The sequence below is a fragment of the Tubulanus polymorphus genome, chromosome 4, assembly GCF_964204645.1.
Source record: "Tubulanus polymorphus chromosome 4, tnTubPoly1.2, whole genome shotgun sequence".
Classification (NCBI taxonomy): Eukaryota; Metazoa; Nemertea; class Palaeonemertea; order Tubulaniformes; family Tubulanidae; genus Tubulanus; species Tubulanus polymorphus.
In genome coordinates this window covers 23,392,895-23,417,582 of record NC_134028.1, presented here as the reverse complement: position 1 = coordinate 23,417,582, position 24,688 = coordinate 23,392,895, and the positions used below count along the sequence as shown (strand labels likewise).

General features: G+C 36.4%; 2 protein-coding genes across 2 annotated transcripts; one reads left to right on the top strand and one right to left on the bottom strand.

The window, feature by feature from the left end:
- Positions 1–12,259: 12,259 nt before the first annotated feature.
- LOC141903121 (putative ATP-dependent RNA helicase DDX47) lies at positions 12,260–15,995 on the bottom strand. The gene is made up of 13 exons (XM_074791095.1): positions 15,896–15,995; positions 15,616–15,709; positions 15,352–15,540; positions 14,594–14,665; positions 14,356–14,426; positions 14,221–14,268; positions 14,060–14,131; positions 13,856–13,972; positions 13,623–13,769; positions 13,465–13,541; positions 12,997–13,128; positions 12,494–12,623; positions 12,260–12,405 (listed from the first exon to the last, which is right to left on the bottom strand). The coding sequence occupies exons 1-13, from the start codon at positions 15,959–15,961 to the stop codon at positions 12,292–12,294; spliced, it is 1,329 nt and encodes a 442-aa protein (XP_074647196.1). The 5' UTR covers positions 15,962–15,995; the 3' UTR covers positions 12,260–12,291.
- Positions 15,996–16,028: 33 nt separating this feature from the next.
- On the top strand, positions 16,029–17,413 carry LOC141903122 (PHD finger-like domain-containing protein 5A). The gene is made up of 4 exons (XM_074791096.1): positions 16,029–16,149; positions 16,369–16,392; positions 16,936–17,102; positions 17,258–17,413. Exons 1-4 carry the CDS (start codon positions 16,098–16,100, stop codon positions 17,345–17,347), a joined length of 333 nt encoding a protein of 110 aa, XP_074647197.1. The 5' UTR covers positions 16,029–16,097; the 3' UTR covers positions 17,348–17,413.
- The last annotated feature ends 7,275 nt before the right edge of the window (positions 17,414–24,688 follow it).

The following is a 24,688-nucleotide window of genomic DNA, read 5'->3' as shown; positions in this document are numbered from 1 at the left end:
AACGTCGAAACAGCGTCTTCGTTCGATGTTTGGAAAACTCCCAAAAACTGAGATACACTCGGGAACTAGTAAATAATATGAATCCACGAAATAATGATATGATTATGGATATGTTAGTATTTATCGAGTGGATTGGTGCGTAGACTGGTTGCCGTCCTCTATACCTATTTTGACTGGTTGCCAATGAATTGGTCACCTTCGGCTGAGTTAGTCAACTAAACGAAACCGAATCCGTTAGTCGGAACTATATTCCGAAAATAGTTCGAAAATCAAGCGCATTCGGTTATTAGTTCCGACCACTAGTCGACGAGATACCGTGAAAACCGAATTTGGCCCAGTCCACAATATGCGCCAGGAGGGCCAAATTCCTTCGGTTTATTTTCTAACTATTTCCGGAATATAGTTCCGACTAACGGGCATTCGGTTTCGTTTAGTTCGACCATAGTCGACTAACTCAGATAACCGAAGGCGGCCCTGGGTTCGTGAAAATGATTCACGGGCCGGCCGTGAAAAGCAGTTAATTTTATAGCGGGGTAGTGAAATTAGGGGGTGTTACTAAAAACTATGCGCTGCTAAAACGAAGACCTATGCACTTTGGGGTATTAGAACTTTGCATGACTAAAAAGTCCGAAGATACTGACTCGAAATCATCACTTGGAGTGCTCTGTACCACCTCTGCCGGAAACGTAAATTGGTCTCTTTTCTCGGGTGCAGTCTTTGTTTTTAGAAGTGCTTCGTTTTAGTAACACTTGTTGCTTAACTAAACGAATGACAAATTTCAAAATCAATGATATTTATTCTCATACAACAATTATACAAAATGTCAGGTTTGTGCGCGAGGAATTATAACGTATAATATTCGCTCCTCAAACACGGACTTTCATAAACAACTAGTCCAACCACCATAGGCGTATAAACTATAAACGAGAGTTTATACGCCTAGTCCAACCATAGACTCTAAAACAGAAACGTCTATGGCCCAAAACCATGGACTCTTAAACCGTGAGTCCATGGCTCCCTGCACTTAACCAGAGATAAACCTGGCCAAATACTCTGGAAAGCGTAGGATTAAGTTATCAATCTGATTTACATTCTTACATCATTTTATTTTCACATATTTTAGCTTATTTTCTCAAGTAGTAATCCTTAGTAATCTCCTTAATTTTATTTCTATTAATATGTATGAAATTGTACTAACTTAAAACAAAGTTACATGTAAGGTATTTAGAAGTCTTTATCTACGATACATTTCCACTACAGCTGATTCAGACAATTTGCATCATTAAGAAAATAACAAAAATACACAAAGAATTACAAACTTTGATCCATAAAAAAACGAAAATTGGACTAGTCTGAAAGTCTAAGATTATGAATTTGACAATTCATGAGGTCAATATAACCGACACTTTGTTATATTTCATGAAATATGAATCTATCATGTCAACTTTTCAAATGACATCGATTGAGGACATTTCATTTATCAAGAAAAAGCTCAACTTTATTCGATAGGACCTTAATAAATCAATGTTTTATGAACAATTGACATGAACATGTCGTTTTATCTCCACAACAACAATTATACCTAAATGACAGGTATTTATGTACTGGAGGAAGTGCCTCGGTCATTTACAAAAACGTGACCTGTATTTCAAAAGTCCCCCACATAAAAACATTATAACCGGAGATAAAACCACAAATTCAATCTGGAAAGCTTAAGATTGGATTAAATAAACAGTCTTTGATTTAATTTTCATTAACATTATTTTACAAGATAACTAGTTTTGCCACTTTTGCCTTGTCTTTAAGAGGTTTCAAGACATTATCAAATTGGTTATTTTCTCAAATGTTACATTAAATGCAAAGTATTTTGGAGGTATTCTCTTCTATGCATTCAACAAAAGTATATAAATCGAGTATATAAATATTGTTTCTACTGTCAATTTGATTAGAGCTAGGGCAATTACTAATAACTAATGGCTTTGCTACAATTAAGTTAAGATTCAATAACTAACTTTTTGAGGTGCTTCTTGTGCAGATATTTCAGAACCCATATAGACATTGTTAAACCATGGTTTTAGAGTCCATGGCTAGCATAATCTACTGATTAATACTGTTCATATATCCTAATTTATCAAGAGACTGCTCCTCTATTTTGCTACTCTATTTTCCATAAGGGCCTTAATGAAAATAGTATTTTATGAACCATTGATGAGCACCACAGTATGAATGACGAAACATCATCTTATTCTTACACAACAATTATATCCCGCTAAATAAGTTATTTAAAAAACAGTTCAACATAAAACCTACAACTTCACTCACTGTGGAAAGCGTAAGATAAACTAATAAATCTTAGTTATTACAAGAAAACTAAAAACATTCCCAAAAATTTCCTCGTCTGAGAGATTTCTTTAATTATCAACTAGCTTATTTTACAAATGTTACATTTGAAACAAACCAGGGTCTGATTTAAGCACTAGTCTAATTGCCGGGACAAGTATATTTTCATTAGGGCATGAAGGTTATCATAATCACTCATCCACCGGGCTTGTTTAATTCTATGTCTCAAAGCTTTTATCCCACTGGATGCAAGGGATGATTGTGTCACAATCGGACTATTCATGTAGAGCAAGTTGATTTTTGAGGGGGCAAGTGATATTACATATGCTTGCCCCAAGGTCAAGTGGCATTTATTCCTTAGATCAAACCCTGCAAACTATTATAAAGGTTTTTCTTCGTGATAATTTAAGATAAATCGAGTATCTTCAAATAAATATGGTTTGACAGACGATGCTGCGGTAACTTCTTAATTGTTTTATTCAACTTGATAGTAGATATAAATACAACTCTATATAAAGATCATAAATTCTTCTTGTCCAGATATTACAGGCCCCACACAGACGCAGTTAAACCGATAATCAAAACAAAAAGCTAGGACAATTGACCAATTAGCACTGAATCCTCACGTTAGCCTGAAACAGCTCCTTCTATTCTATGCACTGCTATTTTCGACAGGGCCTTAATTAAATCAGTATTTCAAGAACCACTGAAAAGCACCACAGTGGAATTGTTGCTATGAAAATTAACAACTAAAAAGTTTCAACATGAATGATGAAAATGTACATCGTTTTATTCACACAACAATAATATCTTAATCGAGGAATCATCATGCAACAAGTTCCTAATTTCCAAACATGCGTTACAATAACAGTCTCCAACATAGAGCATTAAAGCTAGAGATGGAACATACAGATTCACTCTGGAAATCTAAGTATCAACTAATCATTACTTTCACTAGAAAACTAGAATTTTGCCTATTTTGCCTTGTCTTAAAGATGTCCAAGCACCTTGGCATTAAATACTAACTATTCTGACGTTTTTTCTTCCAGTTTCGAAAACATCAACATAATTATACTATCGGTAACTAATCAATAACATCAATAACTTAAATTTATAGCTGTTTTTAATTCTTTCTAAAAAGTAAAATGTATGTACATGATTTTAGATAGTAAGTCTGCCCCGTAAGTCTACCCCAGTATAACAATAAACAGTCACAGCAGTGATTGAGCGCAGCTAGTTCTAAGGACGGGTCGATCTTTCATCACAGTTATTCAAAGCATTCTATCATATCAGTTATTTTTTTTAAAGTGTTTTCGATTTAGTTAAGGTTTATAGTTATTTGTTTTGTTTATTACAATAACTGAGTTGATAGAATGCTAAAAACAACAACAGAAAAGATCTCGGGTTTCCGCTATACTTAGGGAAGGTTGTTCGATAAATGAGAAAACCTTATTGATAAATATTTGAAAAAATGCCTTTTCTTGTAAATAGAGTATTAATTTGTTGTTTGTTTGTATTGTTGCTTATTATTATATCTATTTTTTTTAAATATTATTCATTTATTTATTAACTTGTATTTTGTATTATTTATTATCTATAATTTATAATTTTTTATTTATTGGTTTTTCTTATTTATTCATGTACTTGTATTTTGTATCATGTATTATTTATACTCCTCTATTTACAACTGCAGGCATTTTTTCACAGTAAAGTTCTGGGCCCATTTTAAAAAAGCACTACCAATTCACTGCCGCTTCTTAATAATCATTATACACCCGATTTGAAGCTAAGTTATTATTCACGAGAGCCATCTCGTGATATGGATTTACCCATTACAATAAAAGAAGTTCAAACAGCTATAAACAATGTAAAAACGTTCAAAATTAGTCCTAGCTATAATTTTAGCTTTACCTCTCAAATGTAAATAATGGTCTCCTTTTAGATAAAGCTTTTGCTTTCAAATACGTAGCATCGAACAGATTGATGGAGGCTCAAAGTTAAAACTCCATGTGAAAATCGACATATATGATTCATTTCTCAAATTGGTTACACGGGCCTTCGAAAATATCAATGCCATCAAATTGGTACATCTACAATTCTGCAAATACTTATTATTTGTACATAGAACGTTATGTTCTATGTTTCCTAACCATGTGATATTTACAGGGCAAAGCCACTGTGTTGACTCTGTTTAACTATGGTAAGCACAATAAAACTTACAATATCATGTTGAAACTATATCTCAGTTTAGGCGTTAACTCAACAGACCTACGGCTCAAAACTAGGCGCTCGACGCGACCATTTACTCCTAGTGACTAACCAACTCGACTTATCTATCAACCTTAGATCGAAGAGCAATATCGTGAATTAATGGAGCTTAGCTTTTATTAGACTCTAAGAAGGATATTTCTGTCACATTGCAAAACACATGACACATCTTTTTACAAACTCATTATAAAATAGTTTTCTCTATATTGAAATATTCAAACGTAGAGTTCCTTTCTCAGGCCAAAGGAACCTAATTATCTAACTAATTATCTAACTATTTTCAATATTCGACTCAACAACTATTTTCATACTCCATTCCACGCAATCAGGTACATTTTTTAAACTATGTTACCTATCAGACTGGTCTGAAAAAGGGTGATATTAGTAAAAAAATCAATACTTTACTACAGAGGTCTTTGCCGCTGCTAGATCTAAGTGTTCATGAGATAAACCATTGTCTTTGCTGCTTCGGTGTTTATCCTGAATCAGATTTTATAAGATAATCCATTGTCTTTGCTGCGCGAATCAGTGTTTATAAGATACACTATCATCTCTGCTGCTCCTGATAAAATGTTTTATAGAAATCAACCACCGGTTGTAGAAGATTCCATCGTTGAGTGATTAATCCGTCGCTGGCTCCTAAACTTCTCATCTGGGCTTCTGCAGTTTTCATCAGCAAATGGGTCAATGGGTATTTGTCTACTTGTGTCTTCTTCACGCCATTATTTCCGGGATCTAGTTTGACTGAAACAAAGTGAAGAAAGCAAAACATTTTAGACAGATTTATCATAACTTACATGTCATTTCAAATTACAAGCCACCGTGTTTTTCACTTAGTTAATATAGTTATTTCCAAAATCAGAATTAGGTTCATTGACGTCAATTGCCGATTTAAACCCCAATAAATAATTGCAGTAGTAGGACTAGTTCATCAATGTTTAAGCTTGGAGTAATCATTTGAAAAATTTATTATTTAGACTATTAAAGATAAAAGTTCTAAGATCAGCCATGTGGACAGGTAAATAGATTTCGATGATTATCACTTATCAAATAATATTCATATGAGGCCTGAAATTTCTATATACCGGTAATTTCCATCTAATGAGTTTGATTCTTCTGTGGGTTGTTCAAATCCGTAGATTTCAGATGAGTAGTTGAATTTTAAGCTGGTCTCTTCCTCATAGTTGAAACTTAGCTGCAATGAGTATATAAATATATCTTGTAATCACAACATTTAGAAATCATCGTAATAACTCCATGTATATCAAGTTACCTTTTATGATTGCTGGTTTCATCATCGACAAGGATCTCCTAAGTCGGTTGGTTTCTGTGCACTGTTTTCTCTAATTGGCAGATTTTTGATGAGTTGTTGACCTCAAGCTCTCGTTTGACTTTTCGAGTTGGTGTCCCTTACAAACCTACCACACCTGCCGGGAGCGATACGGCGGTTTTTTTTCAAAATTGGAAATCGAAGTACAGATATAGTTGCGTGATCGGCGGTCGTTTTTACAGATCTTTTTTTTAAGTCCAAGAACATAATTGGTAATTTGGTTCCGGTTCATTCAAACAATCTTTTATTCTGCCTAATTCTGATTTTGGAAATCACTATATTGTTGAAGATAATTTTACAATATTTGGTCTTTTTTTAATGTAACTAGTCCGAAAGTTTACAATGTTTAATAATTTTGTCTAACTTCAATTTTTTGGTCGTTTTCACCGTTTAAATAGTCGAAGCACATATTAAGTGACTGATTGGGGTTAACTTCTTTTCTGCCTAATTTAATACATCGAGATTTTGGAAATAACTATATTTTACAATATTTGGTCTTGTTTTCGTGTAACTAGTCCGAAAGTTTACAAGGTTGAATAATTTTATCTATTTTTTTCTGCCTAATTTAATACATCGAGATTTTGGAAATAACTATATTTTACAATATTTGGTCTTTTTTTCATGTAACTAGTCCGAAAGTTTACAAGGTTGAATAATTTTATCTATTTTTTTTCTGCCTAATTTAATACATCGAGATTTTGGAAATAACTATATTTTACAATATTTGGTCTTTTTTTCATGTAACTAGTCCGAAAGTTTACAAGGTTGAATAATTTTATCTATTTTTTTTCTGCCTAATTTAATACATTGTGATTTTGGAAATAACTATATTTTACAATATTTGGTCTTTTTTCATGTAACTAGTCCGAAAGTTTACAAGGTGGGAGAATTTTGTCTAACTTTAATTTTTTTGTCATTTTCACCGTTTAAATTTGTCTAATTTTTAAAAGTTTATTGTAGTTTTTCTCGAGTATGTCTGAAATCGAAGTACATAATTGGGAAATTCGATTCCGGTTCATTCAAACTATCTTCCAATCAGTCTGAAACGGCAAGCTGAAGAAAAGAGCAGAAGCTTTTGAGCAGAAAATCCTTTCGAATATCACTGATCATAATTATCATGTCAATTCATATATAAGATCAGCAATGTGGATCGATACGTAGATTTTAATAATAGTCTTAAATGATATTTATGAAATTCAACTCATATAGTAATTCATCTATATTCTAAATATCTAAGCAATGGTTGATTATTAGTTTAACAACAATTCAACTAAAGCATCTATAGTCATCTCTAGGAATACCAGAGTTACAACAAATTTAGTAATGCATAATCAATCTTATCAAATCGTTTTTGTACTGTTTTCTCTTCTATCTTCTTGAAATTCTTGATGTGTCTTTTATTGAAACCCAGGCCCATCATACAGTGCAAACCTGCTAGTAATATTGGCCTATATATATTTCGATTGTCAGCTAAACCATGTTCGTATTATCAAATTTACTTCATCGTCAGTTAATAAATTAAGAGATGTTTTTTATATTTCATTAATTCTAAATATTGCTTCTAATATATACCATGATTTTGTAATTATGATAATATAACTAATTGAAGAGTGAGTGCGCTGCCAGCATTGAGCACACTGATCCTATAAGTAACATGGTTCTACAGATGTAAGAAACCTCGAATCATTCCCACAACTCGACAAATCCAGAATTCTGCAAAGCCTTAAAGATTCAATAAATCCCACGCACAAGAGACAGAGTTAAAACATACCCAGTATTCTTTATATATCAATCAATATTGAATTATACAGTTGTCTTATCAACCCCTATGGTTTAGATTTGAGCACTTTTACCTTATATGAAGATGCTGAATTAGATACCTAATCAATAAGTTAATTGATAATGTCCTAGCTATAATTGAAATTGCCTCGGACAATATCTTATATGGGGCTTGAAATTTCTACACGAGAAGAATTTCAGATCCGGTACGAATTTGAATTAATCACTATTTGAACTGCTAATTTTGCATCAGAGCTTTTGATACCTAGCTTAACTAAGAATCCCCCAAAACCTAACTGATTCAACAGATCCCACACACACATGTGGCCCAGTTAGACGCAGATGACATTGCGCGATACAGTCGTCTCATCCACTGTGCAATTTTGAATAAGTTTCACTTATATTCACTACATTGAATTAATTTTAATTAAATTCTAGGTATCTAAGCGAACCATTAATAAGTAATCATACTAGCTATATTCTAATTGTCAGTTGAACAATATCTATATGGAGCCTGAAAATCTACATTGAGTAGAATTTCAGATGTGGTGAATTCGTCACTATTTGAATTCATCAGAAATTAAAGATAAAAAAGCATATTTTTAGTGGTAAATTAGAAATTCCCTTAGCCAAATGGCCATATAATCTTTATTTCCCTTATATAGTACACTGTGTATAAGGACCAAAAGACCTTGTTATGACCAGACCTCCCTGGTGCGGTGCGAGTCATGATGCTAGAAAATAGTTTGAAGGAGAGGGGTTAGTAAAAGAAAGCTATTAGCAAGAGGAATAAGACCTAAGTTTAGGATATCCTGTCAGAATAAGGCTTTCAATCTGACATACACAGTGAAATTGAAATATTCCCCCTTCCAAATCCATCTGCGTTAAATGATTTTGGCAATATGTATCAAAACTAATACAGCTGTATGAAGACACCATAGGTTCACTTAGATACAGATAAATAAATGTGCTCAGATACACATGTATCAGCTACATTTTAAATGTCCATGGAATTAGAAATAATTTCACATAAAAATTGAATTAACCTGAATCGATCTAAGTAATACGTTAATGAGTAACTCATCTTAGATTCTAATTTTCAGTTAAACTATATCTTATATGCGTCACTTGACACACAGTATGGCTTTTAGATATTAATTGAATCAGTTAGGTTTGAGTAAATTTTGCCAATAATGAAAAGCATGGCTAGTCGTCGTAAGCGTGGCAGTTGGCGATACAGAACTGATCAGTCAATGAGACTGATTCACTTATAGATGTGCTCAAATATATTATATATTTCAACTATATTTCAATAAATATTTATGATATGAAAAGTTTTTGATCTAACATCAAATATTGAATTCATCTTAATTGTGAATATCTAAGCCATTTTTCCTTTTGCTAATTGTCAGTCAAACAACAATTATCATGCGTCGCCCAAAACAAGACGCAGTGTTTCAGGAATGAATTAAATCAATTGAAGCTTTGGTTTATTCTGGATTTATCAAAGTGTTAAGACCAAATCACTGTTTCATAAAGACCAGTAGTCCATAGTTTTCCCCATATAACACCAGACCTCGATAGAGCCCTAGACACTATCTTATGAAATTCATTACTGTTATGTGTGAGGCAGCACACAGTATATATTGTAACGTATGGCCTCAATCTTAATAAATTTATTAATATATTATTTGTAAAGAAAAATCTATTAACCGACGATAAAGTTAAATTGATATATCTTTAAGTAAAGCCGGCCTAAATGTATATGGGGCCGTGAAATATCTACACCAAAAGAATGTCTCATCAAACATTACAAGATATTATATGATTGCTAATTAGTAAATTGTCCTATCTATATCTTGATTGTCAGTTAAACAATAGTCATATGAGGCCTGAAATATCTACGGTACATTCGAATAATTTCAAATGTCACATAAGATATTGAATTTACCTTAATTATACGTACTTACAAAATCTTTTAATCAATAACTGACCAATCTACATTTTAATTATCAGACCAAAGAATATTTAAGGGACCTCACTCAATCATTTCGTCTAATATTGTAAATATTCAAGCAATCATTGCCTAGCTATATTTCAATTTACTATCGGCCACAGAGCTTCAATAAAGTAGTGCGGAGATGGAGAGCTTGACCAGCGCCTATGCATTCTACCCCAGATATGAAAAATCAACTTAGCTTTATGTATGTATGTATTCCTGTTGCCATGCAGGATGAGGTCAAGACTGCCAGGTTCGGTTGCGGTAGGTCTTTCGGTGTTTGGTGGTACCTCAAGGTGGAGTCTTTTGTGGGCAGATTTTAGATGGGCCTTTCCGGATTAACCTGAAATGAGTAAGAACGATATTCTGTAGTTACACAATCCTTTCCGTATCACGCATCGTAATTTACATGTGTATCAACTTGACTTTCAATATTGCTGGGTTCAGTGTTCTTTTTGGCATTGTCTTCGTTGTAGTCACCTTCAGCATCTTTTTCTTCATCTTGGGAGTCCTGAAATGAAAAAAAAGAGAAGAGCGATGAAAACCTGGTACGGAACAAAAATAATGTCTGAAAGCTTTTCAGCTCTCCGTCGCCGGTCACATGCCGAGAACACCAGACAAAGAGCCAGCCAGGAATATACTGCCCTCTACACGCTCTCACACAGAACGCGAAAACCAAGATGACCACGCCTTACTTTCACTATTTACCGACAGGGTGTGCCGGGTGACGCCAGTAACTGACAAACCTATCAAATTGCCCAAGCCAAAAGTAGGGCAGCGCAATTGGATTGCCCGCACTAGCACCCAAAGGAAGACAAGACTTAGCCCTGCCCGAAGCAACCCACGCGGAATCAATGAATACTAACACTCAAAGGAAGACAGGGAAATTAATCCCTGCCCGAAGCAATCCCTTAAAAGGAATCAATGAATGCTAGAACGCAAAGGAAGACAAGACTAAATCTTTGTCCGAAGCAATTCCTGAAAAGGAATCAATGAATACTAGTAGACAGTCCAGCTTTACCACTCCACTTTTAACCTGTGCAATCTGACTGACTTGCCCGTCATTGACGTCACCAAGCACACTCTGTTGATACGTGGGGAGAGTGAGGCCTCGTCATCCTGGTTTTCGTGTTCCGTATGAGGGCGTGTAGAGGGCAGCCATTTCCTGACCGACTCTTTGTCCACAACACGTGACCGGCGAAGGAGAGCCGACGCTTTCGGACATTAGTTTTGTTCCAGCAAACGTTGAAATTCGACGGAGAAATCGGCCCTGAAAAATAGAAGGGGTTAAATCCTGAAAAATAGAACGGATTAATTAACACGGAACAGTACAGGACAGCACGGAGACGAACAGTAACACATAAAACATAAAGACGTCGTTCCTCAGGAAGCAGGAACAGGAGCAGGAGCGGGAGCGCAGCGAAGATCGCCAGGAGGAGAATCCACGGTAGCATGTTCACAGTGTGAGTAAGCTGAGGTGAATGGCTTATGCTTGTGTACACCGTGGTCAGCCGGTGACGTATTCAATAGCGCGTATAAATGATATCAACAACTCTGAAAAACCGCAATTGTGTCTCTATTGTTGAATGGATTTACATTATGAAAGGTTCCACCGCCGGGTTGAATACGCGCCAGTAGCCAACTGAACAATATAGTGGAGGAACTTTAATAAGGCCATGAAATAAATTACTTGATTCCCAACAGCCGCCGCCGGTTTTTATTTTTCTTAAATTCTAGAATAATTTATAAATTATACCGACCGATAGCACTTCAGTTAAAGATTCACACCAACACAGGTCTTCATATAATAGAAACCGCGTAAACGTTTACTAATGAAATTAGTTTATAAGTCACAACTACAGGACAGTTCTGATCCCGAGATAACTAACTCACACCATGCACGAGGAAAGCGGTCTATTTGAGTCATTGGGGAAACCCACTATTTATTCACGATTAATCATCATTCATACTGTTATCACAGAATTCCGTCAATAGACAGATTTTCATTAAAAAAAACTCCTTGATTCAATTAGGGGGAGACATATTAGGCTTTTTTTAATTACTTGGAGCACCGATCCTCTGAAATTCTGCCGAAAACTTCCGTGCTTACCACCCATAATTTGAAAAAAACAAATTGTTTTCTTTAATTTTGATACTGGATTAAACGGTACATCATCATGTAAATTTAGGAAAGTCCATATTAGAATTTCGTTTCTTGTTCCAATTTACTCTTATCCCATTTTTGATTTTGGTCAAAGAGTATGGCGGTATCAAATCATGCGTACAGGGTCGGTCTGTCCATGAGGATACTAGGTGATAAGTCAGACAAGTCATGATTAGGCACTGATGCAATTCACTAAGTGAAAAACTGCCACCTGCCACTTTTTTCCGCATTTAGTGTTAAATTTTGCTTAAGCCTACAAAAATCATGTCATCATTGGCTGCGAATGCAGGTGGCGCAGAATTGGACAGGCGACCAGTCTATCAAATATCAAGTTCGAATCCGAAATAAAAAAACATGTTAAACAAATTAAAAATCGATTTTAACATAATTTTATTTGACCATTTAAAAGATTTATTTCTTCTTTTTCTTTAATTTCTTTCGGACTCCTGACGATTCTTCGGTATCATCGGCTTCGTCTGATTTCGTTCTTTTCGCCGCCTTCTTTCCGAAAGTTTCAGACATTTCCTGAAATAAATTAAACGACTTTAATTTCCATGTCTCCGTATTCAAATATCAGCAAAGTGGAAGTTTTTCTCAGATATCTGCTGCCTACCATTTTAGCTATTCGCTGAGCTTCTGATACCCGTTCCATAAGCAACATCACTTCCTCTTCATTTGTGTCATAAAGCGGAAGTGTTTTCCCGATGAGATGTTCTATCCTTTGATACAGCTCGACGTCGTACCTGAAAAACGTGGTTCAAATAGACAAATAGAAATGTCAGCAAAGTCCATCTTACTCGGCAAAATTGGGGAAAAAATCCTCGGTGAAGGCTGCTTTTTCTCAAGATTTTAGTTGTGCAGCAAGAACTAAGTCACCAAAATTTCAAATTCCCTGATTAAATTATGAGATATTCTCAGTTGGGGCTACTTCTTCTTAGGAGGTTTCTTCTTGTGTCACTCATCAACAGCACAATAACAAGACGCCAAAAATTCGAATTCCATGATTTTCAAGTAAGGAGTCAGAATTCCACGATTTTCTCAGCATAGAAAAATAACTGGAATTCCCTGATCTGTAGGAACCCTGCAGTCATCATCTAGCCTAGTTCAATTACTTACTGTGTAACAAATGTAACAGCTCGGCCTGAACGACCGGCGCGGGCAGTTCGACCAACACGATGTATGTAATCCTTCGAATGAGTCGGGATATCAAAATTTAACACGACATCGACATGTGGAATATCGAGACCCCTAAAAGAAAAATAATGATAGCAGTTACAAATGAATACCTAAGCCGAGTTTCATAGACGAAAGGGCAAAATCCGGGAAACATTTTTCTTAAATTTGTCCAATCCTGACTGAATTCCAGGGGACTTTACTCCAATTCCAGGGCTTATATATTATCGTAGTCATGCTTTAGCCAGGAATCCTGAAATCTACATTTTCAAGCATCACAGTAGATTTCAAGAGCTGTAATCGTGTGTGTTGATTCATCTGCAGAAAATGCCTGATACCAATGATTTAAGGATTTCTGAGCCAATTCCATGATACTCAAGACATTGAATTCTAGATAGAATAGATTGTTACCTGCTGGCGACATCTGTAGCTATTAGAATAGAACGATCTTTACTCTTGAATTTATTCAATGTACCGAGACGTTTTGCCTGAAAACACATTTTAAAACATGTTATCAACTATACAAAAATCTATTCCAACTTCGCTTAAAAAAATATCTTGTTTTATACCTGGCTCATTTGGCCGTGTAAGGGGATTGCCGTAAAGCCCAGATTCCGCAACATCAAAGCTACCCTTTGAGTATTGGCACAAGTACTACAAAATACCATGAATGAGTTGCCAGCGAGTTCGTTCAGGAGGTATACCAAATAGGCATCCTGAAAAATACATGCAAAATTTTTTATTTCATCCAAATTTATGGTAACAAATAAATTAACAATTGATGTTTGAAGAGAGATTTTACCTTATATTTGACAGGAATAAATAAATATGACTGCACTAATTTATCAACTGTCTGATATTTCGATGACACTTCTACTTTAACCGGGTTTTTGAGAGATGCCCGCTGCAACTTTTGAACCTAGAAATATTCGAAGTAATTCAAAAAATTTTCTATTTCTCTGTACAAAGAGATTTAACATGATTCGTTCTTCTATCGGTAACAAACCTTCTTGGTCATTGTAGCCGAATAAAGGTACGTATTGCGTTCTCGAGGAATGACCTTCAGAATTTTATCAACCTGGAACAGATTTTGAGAAAATTAAGTCAAGAAACGATTACAACAGAGTAGCAAATTATTTCTCCATCCACGCAAATTTACTCCGATACCTCTTGCTCAAAATCCATATTCAATATTCGATCAGCTTCATCCATGACCTGAAGGATTGAAAACGATCAGTAACAACAGTTTCAGTTGAACTATCAACAGTTTTAATTCCGGTTTAAACTAAAATCAATTCTTACCAAATATTTCAAAGATCTCAGATGAAAACCCTTTGTATTCTCCAGATGATCCACTAAACGCCCTGGAGTTGCTGAAATGCGATAAAATGCACTAATCAGAATAAAATGAATGTAAAATCCCACAATTGTAAATCTCAATGAAATGCTAGAAATATCTAAGGCATCATCAGTCTAAAATGAATAGAATAAAATGAAATTCGGTTTTCACAAATCCATGTCTTTGTTTGAGAAATCTTACCGATAATAATGTGAGGTTTCTTGGCTAATGCTAGAGATTGACCCATCATATCCATACCACCAACAATCACAGCTAGAAAATAAGTTCACAGTAGTCCTTCATCATTTAATTGAACGTTCTAAATTTAGTTCATTTGCAAAATTAAGAAAATATATCCAGGTATAGCTTAACCCTTTCAGTGCTGACTAATCAATACCTTATAGTGCTGGGCCCAGTTTCACGAAAAAGTTTAAGGCTTAAACTGTTAAGTTTGAATTGTTGTCCTCATTGAAGATATGAAGTAACCAATGGCAATTACACCAAAAATTTCAGTTTAACTTTTTTGTGAAACTGGGCCCAGGGCTCGGTTTCACAAAAAAGTTATACTCAAATTTTTGGTGTAATTGCCAATGGTTACTTCATGTTTTCAATGAGGACAACAATTCAAACTTAACCGTTTTAGGCTTAAACTTTTTCGTGAAACTGGGCCCTGGAGATAATTTGAAAATTTTGAAAAATTCGACCCTAGCGTGTTGAATAAAAGGAAAACCACTATAGTGCGTCTACACCACTGCGCAGTGTATCCTTAGTAACTAATATTTCACTATGTTTGACAGGTGCTGCCATATTTCAATAGATAAAAACTAATTACTAATTACACCAATATACCGCAGTGCGGTGTACTAACAAAATCCATCACCGATTCATATACCGCACTGCAGTGTAGACGCACTGAAAGGGTTAAATTAGAATGGACCAACTAGCGAAAGTGTACATACCACATTTGACGCCTATGGAAGCACCCAATGCCTCAAACTGTTCGGATATCTGATAAGCCAACTCCCTCGTTGGAGTAAGGATCAGGGCGTATAGTCGCTGTGGTTTCTCCAATAATGTCTGTAATATTGGCAAAGCGAAAGAACCAGTCTTTCCTGAACCCGTTTCTGCCAGTCCAATCACATCGTTACCTGAAATATATCATTTCAAAATATATAAATTCTCAAAAATAAGGAAAATGAATTTTCAGAAGAGTGAAACTATACCTTTCAGCGCAACAGGTAACGATTCAGTCTGAATTTTCGTCGGTTTCGTCCATTTCATTTGTTTACAAGCTTCACATAGAATATCGCAGAGACCCTAGGATAAATTTGATAAATTATCTATCGGTTTCTTGTAGTAAATAGTGCAATTTTTCTCACATTTTCCATTTCATGAAGGATTTTCAATCAATCGCAGCGGAGCTGGCACTTCTTAATTGAATCAACCGTAAATTATGGATGTATATTAAATTCTGATGGAGTTTTAGAAATAATGAACTCTTACAAGCGACTGAAAAGTGATATTTTCTTCGACATCGCCGTCATTCGCGTTTTCCGTGGGCGCTGACATCTTGAATTGTGGACTGGTTCCGGCACTGAATGGAGGTGGCGACTATTTCAGAATCGCTTAGGGTCGGATTCGTTTCGTCGGTCGCGAGCTACGCGTTTAGCCTGTTATAAGCAACCTTGTAGACAACGTACAAATAATGGCTAAGCATCATCCTGATTTAATTTTCTGCCGAAAACAACCCGGCGTCGGTAAGATACCTTTTGAAACTTCTATAAATTATAAAAAGCCGACTGGTATTTCGAGGGCTGGGGGACAGGAGACGTTCACGCGTTCACAAAATATGAAGTTTGTGAAAAGACGTACTAAATATCGAAACGAAACGTTTTATTTTGGGCTTTTAACGTCGATGAATCGTTTGCAATTATTCGATCGCTCTGAGAATCTCAATTTACTTTTTCTTCTTTCAGCTATTGGTCGTTTATGCGAAAAATGTAAGTAACTGATAGTTCATCAAATTTTTTAATTGCTTCAAATGCATGATTACTTATTACAGTATCCTCGCTTGCCACGAGACCGGTATCACTCCCGAACTCGCTACCACCAGCCCCCTGGCCTCACGAAGTGTGATTTCATTACTGGCGCTGTTGCGCATGACGTCACATCGATTTGCGAAATACTTCCTTGTTCGGTAAAACGTTCGCTGATTTGTCCATTTAACGGGAAAACCAACAGAAGCCTAATGCCGTTTGTTACAAGCGCTGTGATTGGTACGACCGGATTCTGGTCGGCTAGTAACAACTCCAACGACTCGTGAGGTCAAGGGGTTCGAGAAACGGCTTTAGCGTAGTGCGTTCGAATCCCTTGACGGCGTGAAGATGTTATTACAGTAGTCATATAAATACTTTAATCCGTATGCACTGTAGATAAATGAAGAAATCCCACACTTCGAATTAAATTATACGAACGATAGAATTTATTATTTTGAAACAACTATTTTAGTCAGTTTGATTTAACCTACACCTATTTTCTTTCAGGCGATGGAAAGTGTGTGATATGTGATTCGTACGTTCGGCCGTGTACGTTAGTTAGAATATGTGATGAATGTAACTATGGTTCATATCAAGGTCGATGTGTTATTTGTGGTGGACCGGGAGTCTCTGACGCTTATTACTGTAAAGAATGCACTATTATGGAAAAAGATGTAAGTCGATACGCCCTTTACGAGTACCAGCTGGAAACACCAGGTGGTGCATCAATATACTGGGTCGAAATCATTCGCGACAACATTGAATTTATTTAAGATTTGCCTGAAAAAATCATTCTTCGCTCATATTGTTGATCTATGTGTCTTTTCAGAGAGATGGTTGTCCAAAAATTGTCAATCTCGGCAGCGCGAAAACGGATTTATTCTACGAACGAAAGAAATACGGATTCAAAAAACGATAGTCGTCTGAAATTAAAACATCAAATTTTTTGCATTTTTTATTTATCTTTTTTTATAAATCAGAAATGAATAAAAATCGATCTTTTACACAATGAATATGTTCGCATCTTTGCTTGGAATTTTGTCGATAGAATGAGGAAATCAAATACCGGTACACGCCTATGGTTTTGGTCAAAAGCAACTATCATAGAAAAATAGTGCTAGTCTCTCTACTAGAATACGGATGCAACGCTCCCGTACTGATGGCACGTGCGCAGCCCCTCCCCTCCTGGGAAAACCCGATCGCGCGCTGACTGAACTGCTGTAGATTCGGGAAAATCAATTAAACTGATACATGTGATTAGTACAGTTGAAGTGAGACTGCGTGTTGAAAGATTCTGTCACGCGTATACTATGCACGTGGGCCGATTTGACACCATTACTGCGCAGGCCTATATTCAGGTTCCAACTTCAGTAAATAATTGCTGGTACGTACGAGATATGATTCATTTTGAATAATTTGGTCCTCTGTACGTCCAACGGTCCCAACGTGTGGGTGAAGTTTATAGGCTATACCATCGTGTGGGCCGAATGCTCCTACTTTCCGAAAGTGGCCACTGAGTCTGAGGCACCTGACTTAACGTCAACGACCGGCCACATTCAACCCGTTTTTGGCCACAGTTACCCCGGCCCACACGACGGTGTTACTGTCTAATATTAGACTTAGTTAGTGGTATCGTCAGTCGGGCTGTCGTGATATGGCGTCTACTACAGTTAAAGCGATTTCCACCAAAAAACGAATACGCGTAGACAATCATCTATCCTACTATAAAAGGAACGGCCTGATACTACCATTATCAGCCGGGCTTCAGTTTCCACAGAAAATCTGGTTGATTTTGAAAGCCAACGAGAAACTGATAAAATGGGACGATACTGGTCGCAGTTTCTATGTTACCAGTGAGTCGGAATTTGAGAGCTCGGTCATGCAGCTGTACCCGAATTTAGTCAGAATAAAGTCGTTCGTGAACTTTCGTCGAGTAATGAGGGAATATGATTTTACCTGGATAACTGGCGACGACAGACGCCCCGTTTTTTGGCATCCTTTATTTCGAAGGGACAGAGAGGACTTAGTTCGTTACATAGTGACGCGTAAAATACGAAAGAAACCAAATTGCCCGAAACCCGAGTCCGGGTCAGTGCCACCTGAATATTTCGAAATGCCGTTGCCTTTCAAACTAAGAGCGAACCAATTGCGTAAACCATGTCTAGCTCATCACGTCCCTTGGCGACCGCCGGAACTATGTAAATGTCAGAGATGTAAAAACTCGGGGGGAAAACTAGAAACGACCGAAAAATCCAGCTCTGACGAACAACAGCAGCAATTGATAAAACCTATTCGAGATCATCGCTATAACCGCGATAAAATCTATACAGATCTCGTGCGCGAGCTAGACAAGCAACAAGAAAACTCGGGCGCGCTTACTGTTGAAGAGTCGACTGATGAAAATGAAATCGAGAAACTTATTGAAGAAGCGGCAAGATTGGCGGATATTCCCGGTGTTCCAGTGACAGAGAATAGTGAATCACAGAATCAATCTAATGGTAATGCCATACAAAAAATTCTGGGTATGTATCAATCTCAGAAAAGTTTACTGCTTTTTTTAATTTGAAATATTACCGATTTAAAAGTTATTTGCAGACGGTTACCCACCGATCCAGCCATTACCGAGACCTCCGGTAGTATTACCATCGATTACTAACTTTTGCGATCCGTTACAAGGGAATTCGACCATCCCAGCTGCTCCTGACGTTGTATTAAACGGCCCGCAAGTATATCAAGATAATCCCGCTTCTGATACTCAGTCAGGAATGATCCCAACTTCTCCGATTTCACGAGATCTGCCACCTTGCGTAAGTGGTTGTTCCCCGATTTATAGAACGCCGGATTCGTACGAAACGGAATTACACCAAATAAGAAGCTGGTTTTCGGAAAATCATCCTTTGGATTTGAACGATCTAACGTTCTTCGAAGATATACGCGTCGATGGCAATCAACCGGAGAACACGATAGATATTTCATTATTGAACGACGTTGAGGACATTCTGTGTGGTTATCCACCGGATCTTGATAATGGTCCGCGCTTTCCTAGCACGAATACTACGTTACAGAACCAAATTGAATTCGTAGCTAGAACTTCGTCGCCAAAACCTCAGATGCAGGAGAGTAGCGAGAACACGACAGCGACTAAAGATGCCCAAGAGGACCACGAGGTTACGGGGCAAAATGACCAGAATGAATGGTTCGTATCATACATCAACAATGTATTGAATGATGGCATAAATGTGTTTGAGCCAAACGATCAGTTTGTAGAACGTGAAGCCACCGATGAAATGACTGACGAGGTCAAAATTTGCATAGCTACAATCGTCAACGATTGCCAAGTACCAAAATGAAAGTAAATGATGTATAAAAAGAGATATCTTCCGACTGCTAAATATAACAAAGTGCTACAAATATTTTTTATTCGGAAAACATAAAACGTGTTATCTTTCTAATACTAGTAGTGATTTTGTTTAGTTAATATATAAGAAACTACACTGATTAATTGTTGATTATTTTTAGATTTTATGTTTGGCGCCGAATTTCCAAACTTCTAAATTCTGAAAGTGTTTTTCTTTTGCCTTGAAATTGTTTTTCTTTTGTAATAAATACATTGAGTCTGAAATGGGTAGATGTTACTTTATACCCTCGCTAATTTGTTTACTAATTAGAATTGAATATAAAACAAGAAGATGAAGAACTGAATAAGGAGGAGCGAAATTACTGAGATTTTGGTCACAGATGCGCTGCTTCCTTTGTTGATATCGACATTGAAGGACAAACTATTGAAGTTGATCGCATCGCAGTTTTTGCCGCTTGTTGCGACCACGCTGTCCGGGCAACACTGGGTACAAACGAACGTATTCTTCGCCGTTCCGTCGACACATTTCACCGGGCAGTTGGTTTTTAGGAAACAGTCGCGAATTATCCTGGTAATATCGCCGCAAGCGGACACATATGCCTGTACCTGAAAGAGAATTTTTGAATATTCTGTATGTAATTTAAGTCAAAGACCAGTTCGGTTTTATAGACTGGATACTTCGTTCAAATGAAGCTGAACTATAGGCAATCAAGTGGGCGTTCCTAGGATGTTCAAGGGTAGGGGAAATTCGCTGGGCGTTGGGTGGCCAAATCCACTAGATTCTTCCACACACTGGCATAAAGGGCTTTTTGAATACAAATACCTGCTAAATATTTCCGGTGCTAGATCTTAGTGTACGAAGTTTGGAGCAGACCACATGATTCACAAGGTATATGAAAATTTAACTCATTATTTCAAAAAGGACATGATTGACAAAAAGGAAGGGACGTTCGCGCTATCCTCCCCTGGGGACGCCTATGTAAACCTCAATGTCTTGGTAATTTCCTTTATACGCTGGTTATGTCTGCGTTAGAAATTATCACTTTAGAATAAATGAAAGATATAATTGTTTAAACTTACTCCGCATGTTTTATCAGACGGGCATGTCATATTCTTCATGTGTTTGTTAGTTTCCACCAAACAAAACTTGTCTGTTTTTGAATCGCAAATTCTGCATGGATTTTCTGTTACGACTGCACTTCCAGAACCAACCTGACTCCAAACTCCTCCGGATGACTGGATCACCTACCAACGCATGAACGAAATTATGATAATACAGCAAAACCTGATAGTAGAATAACCCACACTCCAACGTGGGGAATAGAGAATGTATGAAATAATAAGGCTCACTACGTACAGATAAAAAAGTATCAAAACCAAGAATTCATTTAATCAAACAATTTAAGATGACACGACGTTTCGAACTTTCATTGGAGAACATCGTCAGGTGTGATGATCTCTAGTGAGAGTTCAAAGCGTCATGTTATTCTAAATTTTTGCTAAGTTCTTGGTTTCAATACATTTTAATCTGTACATATACGTGGGTTTTCATTATAAACAGCAGCACTTCATTACAACAAACTTCAAAAGGCTGGCAGCGACGGATAGGTCATTATCCCGTCGACCAAAATTTGTGTAGTTCATTCCCAAAAAGTTATATACTGCGCGCATTGGGTTCGTTATAACGAGGCTCAGTGCCACACGAAACTCCATCTCACCAGGAACAAAACGATTTCACTAATCCTCTTCATAACCGAGACGGCGTCTGTCGTGTTTGCTGCTGTAGGTCTGGACTGTTTTGATCATTTAAGTGAAAGTTTGGTGCATATGTAACAAAGTATTCCAATTGCGATCTTGCGTTGTTTTCAAAAAGCACAACACGAGCACAATACACGGATTGTCTCCTTCACCAAAGACGCCATTAGTAGAATCGATGTCCTGTGGTAAGAAAAATAATTCGGCCATATTTGTAAGGCTGCGCACTTCGACAAGCAAATAATGTGCGAGTATACATGGGCGAGGGGCTATTTTTCCTAGATTTTAGAAATGCCCAAAAAGATAGAACAAATATGAAATTGTGTGGGAAAATGTATTGCAATGAACTTCTAGTAGAAATATAACCATTGATAGAACACTATATCCGTGTTGTGAATCCTACAATAATAACGAAAAAATAATATAAAGTCTGAAAATGTTTCCTCGAGTTTGTAGTTAATTCAACGTTTCGACTAACACCTGACGATGATCTCTCAGGTGAGATCGAAACGCCGTGTTTTATATATTTTAGATTGTTCGAATAAATAAATTCTCGGTTTTAAAATTCTTTCAATCTGTAGATAGTGGGTTTTTATCTTATTATCCGTTCGCCACGTTTGAGTGTGGTTATCGTTCTGCTCTGTTTCGACTATATTCTCATTATCTGCATTCTACGATTCACCACATATATATTATCTAGGAATATTATTTATCGCATGAAATAGCCATAAGGTTAAACAGAGACATTGATGTGCACGAGAAAAGATAAATTCAGATACATAATTTAAATCCAATTAACATTGCAAAACTGTTTAATCATCTTACTAATTACTGCATATTACTACAGATTAACATCAACCAATGAATGAAAAGATTTTTGCTCGATACCAATTAGTTATAGACTGAGAGACGACATTCTGAGACATTGTGAGACGATGACGCTGGGAGCGAATTACTCGCGGGAAACGAACGACATTCCGCAGTGGAAGAGAATCACGTTCGTGTTGGCTATTTCGTACGGTGTTAGTTGTATGATATTCGGAACATTGGGAAACGTATTCGCGTTCGTTCTGTTGGTGAAACTACGCCGCAAAATAGAATCGTGGGCGAGACATTACTTCATTCCTTTGGCAATAACGGATCTCGTGGCTCTTTGGGCCCTGTTCTACCAACACTCCTCGTTGGTAGGCTTTACATTAGGGGTCGGTACTTATCTAACGATGCCTAATTCGGATATATTTAGTAAGATTTTAATGGTGGTTGTGTTAGTCAGTATCACTTTATCTTGTTGGATTGTACTGGTGTTTTCGATTGAACGCGCCGTCATCATCGCCTTTCCGCTTAGACGTAAACTTCATTTCACGTCGACTACGCGTAAAATCATCCTGGTCATTTCGACGATTTTTCTATCGCTACCCGGATGTTACTCGCCGATTCGGGGCCACAAAATCCATCTAGTCAGACGGTACTACTTATGCGAGTTCGACCCGTACGGAGAGTTACCAGAAATCCCTAGAATCATTATGTTGGCCAGTTTCTTCTATATGTCATTTCTGATACCGTGGCTCGGGAATTCGATATCGTTCGTAATTATCGGTATTTGTCTGCTATGCGCCCGACGTAGTTCTTTCCTCCGCGTGGCTACAGGAAATCATCACTCGAAAAAAGAATTGCGATGTATCAGTATTCTACTAGCGATACTTGCCATGAACCTGACGTTCGCAACGCCGATGATCTTTTCTCTGCTTACGCAATACATTTCCATTTTCAAAATCAGATCGATGTCGGCTAATCATGTTGTTTTACTGAAAAACATGGCCGGTATCTTCTCTCTGGGAAATCACTCGACCAGTTGTTTTATTTATATGCTGAATATTCGTCCACTGAAGGATGAAATTCGACGCATGTTGAAATACAGCATATGCGAAAAACATGTTCATGTATTTCACCGATAACCGTCTTAACGTGTCTCTATAGCATCATGTATCAATAATTTCTATACGTTTTGAGTTTCAATGGTCACAGATAAGTCAATCAGTCAGAATAAAATCATTCATTCTCTTACTCGGAAAAATAAAGTTCCACTCACTCCCCAAAAGCCCCCGAATGCCCATTTTCTGGTCAGAAAAAAATCGTTGGTGAATTGAGCATTTTAGAAGCGACCACCGAGCCTGACTGGTCAACACGCTTATCACTAACAAGAAAAACTTCCAATCTATAGCAACAATTCAATGGAAGTGGTCATACGGGCACGCTTGGACTTTCGGTTGGGGCTGAAAGTTCGAATCCTTTCTTTAATTCGAGCCGATGTTTGAAATTAAATATCTATTTTATTGGGTAATATTTTATATATCTGTCAATTGTCTTATGTTTTTGTCAATTTGTAAAGTCTGTTGAGATATTTTATGTAACGGACTGTAAATAAATATTATTATTATTATTATTATTATTATTATTATTATTATTATTATTATTATTATTATTATTATTATTATTATTATTATTATTATTATTATTATTATTATTATTATTATTATTATTATTATTATTATTATTATTATTATTATTATTATTATTATTATTATTATGTGATTATTTTTTATCAATCATTTTCCTATATAAAGATATGAATGTATTCTCACAATGTCATTTCAAAATACATAGCCCTGTGGTATTCCCACTAACACGACTATCATAACGGTTACTGTTTGGTAGCTGTATCGATTTCGTCTGGAACGGGTAATCAGCTAATTAGTTCATGAATAATAAATGTAGTATAGACATTCCGGTTTGAAATTTGACATGAAAATAAATCGTTTCTTTGTACTCAAGAAAGGCACAATGAATTCCAAAAGTGAAAAAAATAAATAGAATAGAATAATTGAACCAGTGCTCAAATTGCAGGATACCACTTGAAATCCATGTCATTGTATATTAACTTCCCATTGAAAATAGATATATTCATAGGGCGTATATAGACTGCTGGCTGTTTGATTTGTAGAAACCTTACTTGGACTTTACTCACAAAAGCAGTGGACAAATGGGAATTTACCCTACATAAATTCAAATACCCAATACCAACTAGTCCTGAAGTCATTCCTCGACATATTTACATAAGTTATGGTCATAGAAATGACAATTTACTAA

What these genes read in the sequence shown, in the direction of transcription:
- LOC141903122 (XM_074791096.1), top strand. Translation starts at nt 16,098, where the DNA reads ATGGCTAAGCATCATCCTGATTTAATTTTCTGCCGAAAACAACCCGGC. An exon ending in TGGTCGTTTATGCGAAAAAT is followed by an intron (nt 16,393 to 16,935) that starts GTAAGTAACTGA and finishes ATTTTCTTTCAG; the next exon opens with GCGATGGAAAGTGTGTGATA. An exon ending in GCACTATTATGGAAAAAGAT is followed by an intron (nt 17,103 to 17,257) that starts GTAAGTCGATAC and finishes GTGTCTTTTCAG; the next exon opens with AGAGATGGTTGTCCAAAAAT.
- LOC141903121 (XM_074791095.1), bottom strand. Translation starts at nt 15,961, where the DNA reads ATGTCAGCGCCCACGGAAAACGCGAATGACGGCGATGTCGAAGAAAAT. An exon ending in TACACGGCCAAATGAGCCAG is followed by an intron (nt 13,542 to 13,622) that starts GTATAAAACAAG and finishes ATGTGTTTTCAG; the next exon opens with GCAAAACGTCTCGGTACATT. An exon ending in CTCAGCGAATAGCTAAAATG is followed by an intron (nt 12,406 to 12,493) that starts GTAGGCAGCAGA and finishes AATTTATTTCAG; the next exon opens with GAAATGTCTGAAACTTTCGG.